The 13,204-nt window shown below is 54.4% G+C and overlaps 1 protein-coding gene across 3 annotated transcripts; it reads right to left on the bottom strand.

Moving 5' to 3' along the window:
• Positions 1–769: 769 nt before the first annotated feature.
• On the bottom strand, positions 770–13,184 carry TRMT1 (tRNA methyltransferase 1). 3 transcript variants are annotated; one of them, XM_050770278.1, is made up of 17 exons: positions 13,067–13,184; positions 12,561–12,845; positions 12,412–12,467; positions 12,040–12,182; positions 11,693–11,880; positions 8,821–8,936; positions 8,630–8,742; positions 5,709–5,857; positions 5,475–5,561; positions 5,329–5,398; positions 5,110–5,244; positions 4,941–5,026; positions 3,596–3,704; positions 3,419–3,495; positions 1,350–1,469; positions 1,130–1,259; positions 770–944 (listed from the first exon to the last, which is right to left on the bottom strand). In XM_050770278.1, the coding sequence occupies exons 2-17, from the start codon at positions 12,818–12,820 to the stop codon at positions 798–800; spliced, it is 1,986 nt and encodes a 661-aa protein (XP_050626235.1). In that variant the 5' UTR covers positions 12,821–12,845; positions 13,067–13,184; the 3' UTR covers positions 770–797. The 3 variants fall into 3 exon arrangements, with proteins under 3 accessions (XP_050626235.1, XP_050626236.1, XP_050626237.1); XM_050770279.1 differs by having other exon boundaries at positions 12,561–12,753; positions 13,067–13,178; XM_050770280.1 differs by lacking the exons at positions 11,693–11,880; positions 12,040–12,182; positions 12,412–12,467; positions 12,561–12,845; positions 13,067–13,184 and having other exon boundaries at positions 8,834–8,890.
• Between the last annotated feature and the right edge of the window lie 20 nt (positions 13,185–13,204).

Genomic DNA, 13,204 nt, shown 5'->3' with positions numbered 1-13,204 from the left:
ACTGCACTCCAGCCTGGGCCATCCATACATCTAGACCTTGCCTCAAAAAAAAAAAAAAAAAAAAAAAAAAAAAGTTTAAGCACTGAAACTAACTCTGATATTCCTACAAAGAGGGTCCTAAGATTAGCCTCATTACATATGGGGATGAAGGGCACAGGAGCCAGAGAGGGGATCCTGCCCCAGAACTCTTCCTTAACGTTACTAAAGCCCGCTCTGGAGGGCAGGGAGGGGTACAGCTCCCCCTCACTAGGTGTCTGGGCAGCAGCCTGCGAGGTCCCTCTTTGTGTGCACGCCCCCTCGGGCCTCAGGGCAGGAAGCACCTGGTCTGGAGCGGATGCACAGGGCGCCTGGTTCCGGTCCAGCTTCCGCCACTGCGGCCCCTGGAGAGCTGGGCCAAAGAAACCAGGCGGCGAGGAGGCAGCAGCGCGAGGACACGTGGGGGTTACCGGGCAGGAGCGCCCCCCTATGCGCAAGCCCGCGGCCTGGAGCGCGCTGAAGGTGGGAGGGGGAAGAGGGACAGAACCCCCCGCGGGAGCCAGCGCACAGCTGCCGCACCGTGGCCACTTCGGGAACCGCAGGCTCCGACTCTGGGGTGGCTCAGTGACCCTCGCTGCAGAGGGGCCGACCACTGTGCAGATGGTCAGCTCCTACCTCCCATACAGGCTCAACACTCCAGTCAGGCAGGGGCGAACGACCCCCAGAGGAAGACAGGAACAGATCCCAGTCATGCAGCTGTATGGACCAATACACAAATCACAGGCAATCGGGAGAAGGTGACGTGACATCTCTTTATTGGTTCAGTCTATGCCTGGCCTAGCGGCATCCCCAGGTCCACGGGGGCTCTGGTTGGAGGTCTCTGGACAGTCAGGGACAGCATCAGCAGAAACCCTGGGTGTCGGGGGGCTGTGGGAGTAGCAGCACTGGTCCCCGCGTTGACAGGTGCCCTGGTGGGAAGATGGTGGGTGTAAACCCCTGCCCCGAGCTCAGCAGCCCCTGATGGGTTCCTTTCCTGGAATGGGAAGCCCACTCCCAAGCACTTGCCTGGCTCCAGCTCCCCCAGTTCTCTCCCTGTTGCCCAAAGGGGAGACTCACATGTCCTGTCGTGGGAGAAAGGGAGGAGGGACCTTACCTCCTTAAACCTCTTGCAAGGAAATGTCTTGAGCCGGGCAGCCCGCTGGGCCGCATCTTCCGGCGGCTCCTTCCGCTTGTTCTGAAGCAGCCTGCGTCTCTCCTCCATAGCCTCGTCGGCCGCCTTGCCCCTGTGCGAGGGGAGGAGTAGGTGGGACCTCATCTGCCCTTTACCTCTGCTTTCCCTGGCTGAGCCCCACCCCAACTCTACCACCACTCACCCTGGCCGGGCACGAGGCCGGGGACCCCAGTTGGCCTCCGGGTTGGCCTGGAAGCGCTTGAGTCCTCGCTGGCGGGAGCTGGGGTTGGCATCTTCCCGGATGGTGAAGTTGGCCTGCAGCCTAGGGAAGCAGGGGTGGGGCGTCGGGGCTGGGGGCAGCTGCCACACGAGTGTGTCCCGACTCCCCATAGGGCCTGTCCGCCTCCACCACACAGCACGAGGTGTCTGCTCATGTCAGGATTCTCTCATTCATCTAATAAACATTTTTGGTTTTTTTTAAAGAGATAGGGTCTCCGCCAGGCACAGGGGCTCATGCCTGTAATCCCAGCACTTTGGGAGGCCAAGGCGGGTGGATCACCTGAGGTAAGGAGTTGGAAACCAGCCTGGCCAACATGGTGAAACCCCGTCTCCACCAAAAATACAAAAATTAGCTGGGCGTGGTGCCGGGTGCCTGTGATACCAGCGACTTGGGATGCTGAGGCAGGAGAATCACTTGAACCTGGGAGGCGGAGGTTGCAGTGAGCTGAAATCATTATCACTGCACTCCAGCCTGGGCAAGAGAGTGAGCCTCCGTCTAAAAAATAATAATGAAATAAAGATATCCGGTCTCACTCTGCTGCCCAGGCTGTAGTGCAGTGGTGTGATCGCCATCAAAGCTGCAGTCTGGAACTCCTGGGCTCAAGCAATCCTCCTGCTTCCTCCTCAAGCTCCTGAGTAGCTGGGACGGCAGGCAGGTACCACCATGCCCAGCTAATTTTTTGTTTTTTTGTAGAGATGGAGTCTTACTGTGTTGCCCAGGCTGATTTCAAATTCCTGGGCTCAAGCGATCTTCCCGCCTTGGCCCCCAAAGCACTGGGATTACAGGAATGAGCCACCACGCCTGGCCCTAATAAACATTTTTATTTAACGACTGTGTGCCTGCATTGTTCTCAGTGCTGGGAATAGACAGTGAACAAAATGGACAAAAAGCTACCCCTGGTATGCTGATAATGCTAATTTTCTTTTCCCTTTTTTTTTTTTGAGACGGAGAATGCAGTGGTGCAATCTCGGCTCACTACCTCAGGTTCAAGCGATTCACCTGCCTCAGCCTCCCGAGTAGCTGGGACTATAGGCATGTGCCACCATGCCTAATTTTTTTTTTTTTTGTATTTTTAGTAGAGACAGGGTTTTGCCATGTTGGCCAGGCTGGTCTTGAATTCCTGACCTCAGGTGATCTGCCTGTCTTGGCCTCCCAAAGTGCTGGGATTACAGGTGTGAGCCACTACTCCCAGCCCAGTCAGCAGATTTTGTTATTTTTATTTACATTTATTTATTTATTTATTTATTTAATTTTTTTTTTTTTTGAGACGGAGTCTTGCTCTGTCGCCCAGGCTGGAGTGCAGTGGTGCGATCTTGGCTCACTGCAAGCTCCGCCCCCTGGGTTCACGCCATTCTCCTGCCTCAGCCACCCGAGTAGCTGGGACTACAGGCGCCCGCCACCACACCCGGCTAATTTCTTTTTGTGTGTGTGTATTTTTAGTAGAGATGGGGTTTCACCATGTTAGCCAGGATGGTCTCGATCTCCTGACCTTGTGATCCGCCTGCCTCAGCCTCCCAAAGTGCTGGGACTACAGGCGCAAGCCACTGCGCCCGGCTATTTTGTGATTCTTTTTGAGATGGGAGTCTCGCTCCGTCGCTCAAGCTGGAGTGCAATGGCGTGATCCAGACTCGCTGCAACCTCTGCCTCCCAGGTTCAAGTGATTCTCCTGTCTCAGCCTCCCGAGTAGCTGGGATTACAGGCACCCACCACCACACCACGCCTAGCTAATTTTTGTATTTTTAGTAGAGATGGGGTTTCACCATGTTGGCCAGGCTGGTCTTGAACTCCTGACCTCAGGTGCCTCAGCCTCCCAAAGTCATGGGATTACAGGCGTGAGCCACCTACCCAGCCCCAGTCAGCAGATTTTGAATCTCACTTGAAGAATGGGCACGAGTCAACACAGATGGGGCAGCATGTGTGTTGTCTGCACACACGTGTGCTTCCCATGCCTATGGGCAGCCCTGGCCCCTCCCGCATGTGCTTGCCCCTACCTGGGTTCCACACTGAGAATGCGGAACGCTGGGCTGGTCTCTGATAGTCGTTCCCGTTTCACCGGACATTCCTTCTCCTGGGGGCAGAGGTCAGAGGTTAGGGAGTACTAGGCCCAAGGGACCTCCAGGTGACCACCACCTGCCCTCCCACCTGCATGAGGTCAGCCCTCCCCTCACCCAGCAACGCATGATGTCCCAGAGGGCGGAGGCAGGGGCATCTGTCTTCACAGCGTTCTTACAGGCGTGGGAGAGCGAGACCCGGAAGTCAGCGTGGAGGAGGGCCGACCTGGGGGACAGCAGGGATCATGAGGGAGAGGCCGGACCCCTTGACCCCAAAGCCTGAGCTGACCAGTGTGGGTCAGACTACCTTCGGCAAGGGCTCATGGCTACAGAATTCATTTCTTTTCTTTCTTTTTCCTTTTTGAGATGGAGTCTTGCTCTGTCGCTCAGGCTGGAGTGCGATGGCGCAAGCTTGGCTCACTGCAGCCTCCGCCTCCTGGGTTTAAGTGATTCTCCTGCCTCAGCCTCCCGAGTAGCTGGGACTATAGGCACGTGCCACCATGCCCAGCTAATTTTTGTGTTTTTAGTATAGACAAGGTTTCACCATGTTGGCCAGGATGGTCTTGATCTCTTGACCTTGTGATCCGCCTGCCTCGGCCTCCCAAAGTGCTGGGATTACAGGCGTGAGCCACCACGTCCGGCCTTCTTTTTCTTTACTTTTTTTTTTTTTTTTTTTGGAGGTGGAGTCTCACTCTGTCGCTCAGGCTGGAGTGCAATGGCGCAATCTTGGCTCACTGCAGCCTCTGCCTCTCAGGTTCAAGCGATTCTCCTGCCTCAGTCTCCTGAGTAGCTGAGATTACAGAGGTGGGTCACAACATCCGGCTAATATTTTTGTATCTTTAGTAGAGACGGGGTCTCGCCATATTGGCCAGGCTGGTCTCAAACTCCTGGCCTCAAGTGATTCGCCTGCCTCAGCCTCCCAAAGTGCTGGGATTATAGGCCTGAGCCAATAAGCCTAGCCTAATTTTTTTTTTTTAAGAGACAGGTTCTCACCCAGGCTGGAGTGCCATGATCACAGCTCACTTTAGCATCAAACTCCTAGCCCAAATGATCCTCCTGCCTCAGCCTCCTGAGTAGTTAGGACTACAGGCATGTACCACCATGCCAGACTAATATATATGTATATGTGTGTGCGTGTGTGTGTATGTGTATATATACATATATATGTGTATATATGCATACGTATGTATATGTGTGTGCGCGTGTGTATGTGTATATATATTTATTTATTTAATTTATTTTTTAGAGATAGGGTCTTATTATGTTGCCCAGGTTGGTCTCGAACACCTGGCTTCAAGTGATCTTCCTGCCTCAGCCTCCCAGGGTACTGGGGTTAGAGGCAAGAGACACTGCACAGGGTTCTCCCCACCCCCTCACAAGTTCTATGCATGAGAATCCCTGGACTTGCCCCAGGCCACCCTGTGGTCAGGGACAGGCTCCTCCCAGCCCCAGGGGCTCTTACCGCAACTGCAGGAGGCTGGGCGTGTTGCAATGAATGGTGCTGCTCAGCTGGTCCAGGGTGTAGTACAGAGGCACGTCCGGGAGCTCCTGAGATGAGGGACAGGATGGGCATGAGTGGAGATGGGTGGGCATAGGTGGAGCCCCCTCCCCCATCACAGCCCAGCCCTCACCTCAGTGATGACGCTCAGAACCCCTCGGATCCGCTCCGAGGTGTGGAAGCGGCCGGGGTTAGCACTCACAGCCTCCAGGACACGGCCCACAAAATCCAGGTCATGGATGGGCTCTGCCCACACGGGACCACCAAGCTGGGGGAGCACCGGGGACAGGTGAGCAGGGACCATGACCTCCGAGACCCTCTCGCTCCTCTGCCTCCCCTGGCCTCGCCCTACCTGGTGTCGCTGCCCACAGTGCTCACACTCAGGGGTCACGGGGGGACCACAGGCTGCAGAGAACTTGACCCTAAACAGAGAGGGGCGGTTGGTAGGGAGGGAGGAAAACCCTGGGGCTCCCCTTCTCCTCCTTCCTCCCTGCTCACCGGCTGCCGGGGACTCCTGACGCTTTGCCGAGGCGCTGAAGGTGGTAGGCCCCGCAGCCCACACACTGGAACACCAGCGCCTGCTTGCTGTGGGGGGTATCAGTGGCCACGAGTTCCCAGCGTGACCACCACACCCCAATCCTCCCTTAGACTGGCTCTGCCCAGATCCCCCAGGGCAAGTTCCCGTCTCCTCTCTCAATCCTCGACCCCCCCGCCCCTGGCCCCGGGGCTGACCTGGCTGAGGCCTTGACCTTGGCCTGGCCGGTGAAGACACGGACAAAAACACGCACATAGAAGTCAGCGCTGATGCTGAGCAGCGGCACCACGAAGCGCTGGTAGCAGTTGGCGCGGAGGTCCAGGCTGTGCAGGACGATTCTCAGGGCCTGGGGGCGGGGGGTGGGTGTCAGCCTCCCCTCCACTATCCACCCACCCCACCAGGAGCCCTATATGGTACTCACAAATACAGGCTCAGGGCCAGCTCACTGGTCTCCAAGCCCACCCCCGAGAGTGCTGGCTGTGGGACCCGCAACAGGTAAGTATTCCCTCTCTGTGCCTCAGTTTCCTCATCTGCAAAATCACAACAGTCCCTCTCTGTGGCACTGCTGGGGACACTAAATGAGTGAGGAAAGCATAGACCCAGCCTATTCTGATTAGCATAATTGCTGTGCCCTGTAGCATTACTGAGGACCCACGTTCCCGCCCCCAAGGGCTCTGTGGGCATGAAGCAGGGATACTGGGTGCTGTAGAACTGCCAGGGCCTGGGCCGGCGCGGTGGCTCACGCCTGTAATCCCAGCACTTTGGGAGGCTGAGGCAGGTGGATCACCTGAGGTCAGGAGTTTGAGACCAGCCTGGCCAACATGACAAAACCCCCATCTCTACTAAAAATACAAAAAATTAGCCGGGTGTGGTGGCGGGCGTCTGCTACTCGGGAGGCTGAGAGGCAGGAGAATCACTTGAACCTGGGAGGCGAAGGTTGCAGTGAGCTGAGATCTCACCACCGCGCTCCAGCCTGGGCAACAAGAGTGAAACTCCATCTCAAAAAAGAGAAAAGAAAACAGCCAGGGCCTTTCTGCTAGTGTGAGACTCTTGATAGGGGAAGGAGACGGCATTTCCCAGGCTGACTTGATGACAGGACCCTTTAGGAACAAGGATGAGAGCCCTCTGTGGCCCAGGCTGGAGTGCAGTGGCACTATCAAAGCTCACGATAACTTTGAACTCCTAGGCTCAAGTGATCCTCCTGCCTCAGTCTCCAGAGTAGCTGGGACCACAGGCATCCATCACCACACCTAGGTAATTTTTAGGGTTTTTTTTTTGTAGAGATGGGGTCCTCACTATGTTGCCCAGGCTCCTAACCTCAAGTGATCCTCCTGCCTTGGCCTCCCAAAGTGCTAGGATTACAGGCATGAGCTGCTGCACGTGGACACTCAGTCTTCTTGCATCCTGATCAGACACTCAGCAGGGTCAGATCTTTTTTTTTTTTTTCCCTTTTTAGAGACGGACGGAGTTTTGCTCTTGTTGCCCAGGATGGAGTGCAATGATGCAAACTCCTCCGCTCACTGCAACCTCCGCCTCCCAGGTTCAAGCGATTCTCCTACCTCAGCCTCCCAAGTAGCTGGGATTACAGGCGCCTGCCACTACGCCCAGCTACTTTTTTTGTTTTTTTTGTATTTTTAGTAGAGACGGTATTTCACCATATTGGCCAGGCTGGTCTTGAACAGCTGACCTTAGGTAATCCGCCCTCCTCGGCCTCCCAGAGTGCTGGGATTACAGGCGTGAGCCACCGCGCCTAGCCTATTTCTTTTTTCTTTTTCTTTTTTTTTTTTTTTTTTTTTTTTTTTTTTGAGACGTAGTCTCGCTCTGTCACCCAGGCTGGAGTGCAGCAGTGGCGTAGTTTCGGCTCACTGCAAGCTCCGCCTCCCGGGTTCACGCCATTCTCCTGCCCCAGCCTCCGGAGTAGCTGGGACTACAGGCGCCCGGAACCACGCCCAGCTAATTTTTTGTATTTTTAGCAGAGACTGGGTTTCACTGTGTTAGCCAGGATGGTCTCCATATCCTGACCGCGTGATCCGCCCGCCTCAGCATTCCAAAGTGCTGGGATTACAAGTGTGAGCCACCGCTCGTGGCCCTTTTTTCTTTTTTTGAGACAGAGTCTCGCTCTGTCGCCCAGGCTGGAGTGCAGTGGCCTGATCTCGGCTCACTGCAAGCTCCGCGGCTCACTGCAAGCTCCGCCTCCCGGGTTCACGCCATTCTCCTGCCTCCGCCTCCGGAACAGCTGGGACTACAGGTGCCCGCTACCACGCCCAGCTAATTTTTTGTATGTTTGGTGGATACGGGGTTTCACCGTGTTAGCCAGGATCGTCTGGATCACCTGGCCTCGTGATCCGCCCACCTCAACTTTCCAAAGTGCTGGGATTATAGGTGTGAGCCACTGCGCCCGGCCTATTTTTTTTTCTTTTCTGAGATGGGGTCTCCCTCTGTTGCCCAGGCTGGAGTGCAGTGGAGTGATCTTGGCTTACTGCAACCTCCCTCTCCTGGGTTCAAGTGATTCTCCTGCCTCAGCCTGCTGAGTAGCTGGGATTACAGGTGCCTGCCACCACACCGGGCTAATTTTTGTATTTTTAGTAGAGACAGGGTTTTACCATGTTGGCCAGCTGATCTCAAACTCCTGACCTCAAGTGATCCACCTGCCTCAGCCTCCCAAACTGCTGGGATTACAGGTATGAGCCACTGAGTCCGGCCTTCAGAATATCATTGTGCCCATTTTACAGATGCGAAAAAACTGAGGACCAGAAAGGTGAAGTCACTTGCCCAGAGCCACCATCAAAGCTAGGATTTAAACTCAGTCCTGGAAAAACCACCTTTAAAAAAAATATTTATTTTGAAAAGTTGTTTTAATACAGAAAACTAAAACAATGTGGCCATGCACTCTTATCCTGGCCAAAGCCACTGTCCCCAAATGACCACGATTATCAGCCCATGCTCTTAGGAACTACGTGGGTTGAAGACACGCCTGTCGTTAATAGCCTGGGATGCATCTGGCCATCTGCGTGGAGGAAGCTGAGCAGGTCTGAGGAGGGGGAAAGTGTATTGGGAAGGGACTCAGACAACCACCTGTCCCCCGGTCTCCCTGGCTGGCTGGCAGAGGGCCCCTCACCATCTCGTGGCAGGCCCGGCTCTTGAGGGCCATGGCCCCGTACTTGCTGTAGCATGTCTCCCCGCTGTTTCCTGCCAACACTGCCATGTCCGTGCAGGTCACACACAGCAACCCTGTAGAGAGGGGCTGGGCAGTGAGAACCCTCCAACACCCTAGGCCCTGCTCCTACCCCAGTGCCATCCCAGCCTCACCTCCTTCACTCACAGCCTGCACAGCTGCATCCAGGAAGGGAGCTGGGCTGCCATAGGGGTCCAGATCAATGACGTCGAACCTCTCCGACACCCTCTGGTGCTGGTACATCAGCATCCTGGGTGCAAAGAGGGCCAGGTCCTCAGCCTCCCGCACCAGGTACCTTCTCTGTCCCCTACACATATTAACTCCTACAGCGCAGTGGTTTGGATCTGAACTCTGGGGGCAGATTCCCAAGTTCACGTCCTGGCTTATTTATTTATTTATTTTATTGTATATATTTTTGAGTCGGAGTCTTGCTCTGTCGGCCAGCTGGAGTGCAGTGTCGTGATCTCGGCTCCCTCCAACCTCCGCCTCCCCAGTTCAAGCAATTCTTGTATCTCAGCCTCCCGAGTAGCTGGGACTACAAGCATGTGCCACCATGCCCGGCTAATTTTTCTATTTTTAGTAGAGACGGGGTTTCAACATGTTGGCCAGGCTGGTCTCAAACTCCTGACCTCATGTGATCCATCCGCCTCAGCCTCCCGAAGTGCTGAGATTACAAGTGTAAGCCACTGCACCTGGCCTTGGTCATTTATTAAACTGCACAATTTTCCTACTTAAGAAAAGCACCATGTGGACCTCAGCCCACACATCTGAAACAACAACAATACTGATATAAGACGTATCTGCCTGACACCATTTCAAGCAGTTTATAGACGTATTAACACATTTTTTTTTTCTTTCTTTCTTTGGAGACAGAGTCTCCCTCTGTCACCCAGGCTGGAGCGCAGTGGCGGGATCTTAGCTTACTTCAACTTCCACCTCCTGGGTTCAAGTGATTCTCCTACCTCAGCCTCTCAAGTAGCTGGGATTACAGGCACGTGCCACCATGCCTGGCTAATTTTTATATGTTTAGTAGAAACAGGGTTTTACCATGTTGGCCAGGCTGGTCTGGAACTCCCGACCTCAAGTGATCCACCCACCTCGGCCTTCGAAATTGCTGAGATTACAGGGGTGAGCCACTGCTCTGACCTCATTTTAAAATTTTTGTAGAGACAGGGGTTTCACTGTGTTGCCTAGGCTGATCTTGAAATCCTAACCTCAGGCGATCCTCCTGCCTTGGCCTCTCAAAATGCTCGATTACAGGCATGAGTCACCATGCCCAGCTAATTAATTTTCATTGTCTGTGATTACTATTTGGATTCTAGTAGGGTCAGAAAAGTAAAAACTTTTTTCTCTGGAAAAGGTCAGATGGCATTTTAGGCTTTGTGAGTCATATATGGTACCTACTGCATATTCTTCTTTTTGAAACTTTTTTTTTTTTTTTTTGAGACGGAGTCTCGCTCTGTTGCCCAGGCTGGAGTGTAGTGGCGCGATCTCGGCTCACTGCAAGCTCCGCCTCCCAGGTTCATGCCATTCTCCTGCCTCCGCCTCCGGAACAGCTGGGACTACAGGTGCCCGCTACCATGCCCGGCTAATTTTTTGTATGTTTAGTGGATACGGGGTTTCACCGTGTTAGCCAGGATCGTCTGGCCTCGTGATCCGCCCACCTCAACTTCCCAAAGTGCTGGGATTATAGGTGTGAGCCACTGCGCCCGGCCTATTTTTTTTTCTTTTCTGAGATGGGGTCTCCCTCTGTTGCCCAGGCTGGAGTGCAGTGGAGTGATCTTGGCTCACTGCAACCTCCCTCTCCTGGGTTCAAGTGATTCTCCTGCCTCAGCCTCCCGAGTAGCTGGGACTACAGGTGCCCGCCACCACGCCCGGCTAATTTTTTTGTATTTTTTAGTAGAGACGGGGTTTCACCGTGTTAGCCAGGATGGTCTCAATCTCCTGACCTCATGATCCACCCGTCTCGGCCTCCCAAAGTGCTGGGACTACAGGCTTGAGCCACCGCGCCCGGCCTTTTAAGCTTAAAAATGTAAAAAACATTCTTGGCTCTTGGGCCATTAATAAACCAGGCTAGGCCAGGCGCAGTGGCTCACGTCTGTAATACCAGCACTTTGGAAGGCCGAGGCGGGCAGATTACTTGAGGTCAGGAGTTCGAGACCAGCCTGGCCAACATGGTGAAACCCCATCTCTACTATAAATACAAAAATTAGCCTGGTGTGGTGGCAGATGCCTATAGTTCCAGCTACTTGGGAGGCTGAGGCAGGAGAATCACTTGAACCTGGGAGGCGGAGGTTGTGGTGAGCCAAAATCACGCCAGTGCACTCCAGCCTGGGCAACAGAAGGAGACTCCATCTCAAAAAATAAATAAATAAAAATAAATAAAAATTAGCCAGGCGTGGTGGCACGTGCCTGTAATCCCAGCTACTCGGGAGGCTGAGGCAGGGGAATCGCTTGAACCCGGGAGGCAGAAGTTGCAGTGAGCTGAGATCATGCCACTGCACTCCAGCCTGGGCAACAAGGGTGAGACTACATCTCAAAAAACAAACAAGCAAACAAACAAAAAAAACAGGCTGTGAGCCCCATAGGCTATTGTTTGCCAACTCTTGCGAAGGTCACCTTGCGAAGGTCACCTTGCGAAGGTCACCAATTTTGCCTGTTTTGTTTCCTGATGCATTTCCAGCTCTGAAAACGGTGCCTGGCACATAGCAGACACTGCATATACTATGGCTCATTTGAATGAATAAAAGGAGTATAAGAAGTTAAAACAGAGACCAGAATGCTACTTATTTCTGGCACAGAGTATGGATCGTACAATAATTATCTATTACTTACTCATCACAGCAACCCCTGTAAAACTAGTTTTCTCAGTTGACAGACAAGGAAACTGGGGCTCAAAGAGGCTAAGTCACTCACTCAAGGTCATAGAGTGAGAATAGGACAGAGCCAGAATTTTGATCCCAGGCAGCCTTGTCCCATAGCTAGGCTGTGATGCCCAGAACCTACCGGGCATCTGCTTGGCTGGGCTGTACCAGGTGTGCCACGTCATTGAGCTGGACATTCCGGCGTATGAGATCCACAGCCCGGGCAGAGGTATCGTTTGCAACCACAGATCTGAGCCCAGGCACCTCTAGGGCAAATCGAATGGAACGTAGGCCTGAAGCTGCCAGGCCTTCCAGCACATGCAGGCCTTCCTGTTGGAGTGAGCAGAAAACCTCCCTCACACCTCCATCTCCATCCTCTTCTGGGCCCCAAGGAGCCCCCACCACCCACCTCCTATAGCTCTCCCCCTCCAGGAGCCCTCTGTCTCCCGCTAAATTCCAGCACTGCCAGCTGCTATGCTCAGGCCCCACCTCACAGATTTCCCCTACGGCCGCTGTGCGAGGTTGGTCTCCTGAGGCCAGGTTTTCATTCTCTTTCAGTTCAACCTTTTCCTCCTCTTGCTCTGACAAGTCCACGACCACCTTTTGCGTGTCCTTCTCTCCTGGCACCTTGACTGCAGCCACCCAGAGGCACAAGTCAGAGAGTAACGAAGTCCCCTCTGAGAAACCTCCCCTTAATCTCCAAAATAGCTTCCCTGAAATCCCTGGGGAAAGGCTGAAGGAGCAGAACCCAGGGCCTGCTATGTGGCTGAAGCCTCTCTGGATTTGGGCGGCAGAAGGGCCCAGGCAGGGAGATAAGACTTGTGTGACCCCCGCCCGCCAGAAGCCTGGACCTCCACTCACTCTGGATTCCTTTGGCCCCAAGCTGAATGCGAGCAAACTCGGTGATCACAGCACATCTGGTGGGAGACAGAGGACTAGCTCATACCCCGCCCCCGCCATCCACACTGACCCACTAGCCGATGCCAGGCTGACCTCTGACCCCTGCTCACGTCAGGTCCCGATTGAATTCCTGCACCGGGTTATAAAAGACCTCGTTGGCGCTGGGAAAGGCGATTTTGGCAGCCCCCTCGGTGACTGTCGTCTCCTGGACTTCACGTGGGCATTCTTCTCCGCAGGGCCCGGTGCCGTTCTCCATCGCTGCTGGATTCGGCAGCCCTGGGGACTGCCCCTCGAAAAACCGGGCTGTACAGAGCACACGGGTGGGGCGGAGAGTGAGGCTTAGCCACAGAACGATCCTTGCATGAGACATCCGCTGGTGCCTCTGTCCGCCAAGCCTGGTTCGGGGGGCGGGGAAAGGCACAGAGAGGGTCAGAGAGCCGCATTCTGGGCCCGGGGGTGTCCTACATATCTATGAAGTAGAAACTAGGAAGACCTGCGGCCTCGGTAAGCTGATAACCCCTCGTTTTGGGGATGACTGGTTCCTGCGGAGCCGATGCCCTCGTGCAGGCCCGCCCTGAGTCCGAATCCCTTCCCGCACTGCCCAGCCCCTCCTCACCTGGTCTCGTAGCCACAGAAAACCGAATTAGTCAAGGTGCACGTTTCCCAAATTAGGACCTGGGCGCCGCCATGTTGGCACGGTGGGTGGGGGAAATCACATGATAGTGGTTGGCCAATCAATGAGGACGTGGACGGT

The sequence above is a fragment of the Macaca thibetana genome, chromosome 19 (assembly GCF_024542745.1).
Source record: "Macaca thibetana thibetana isolate TM-01 chromosome 19, ASM2454274v1, whole genome shotgun sequence".
Classification (NCBI taxonomy): Eukaryota; Metazoa; Chordata; class Mammalia; order Primates; family Cercopithecidae; genus Macaca; species Macaca thibetana.
This window is presented reverse-complemented; position numbering and strand designations above follow the sequence as displayed.

Coding starts and splice junctions, on each gene's coding strand:
- TRMT1 (XM_050770278.1), bottom strand. CDS start 12,820: ATGTCTCATGCAAGGATCGTTCTGTGGCTAAGCCTCACTCTCCGCCCC. Junction 12,183..12,411: donor TGGGGCCAAAGGAATCCAGA/GTGAGTGGAGGT, acceptor GGGTGGCTGCAG/TCAAGGTGCCAGGAGAGAAG. Junction 3,705..4,940: donor CCCAGCCTCCTGCAGTTGCG/GTAAGAGCCCCT, acceptor GCTGTCCCCCAG/GTCGGCCCTCCTCCACGCTG.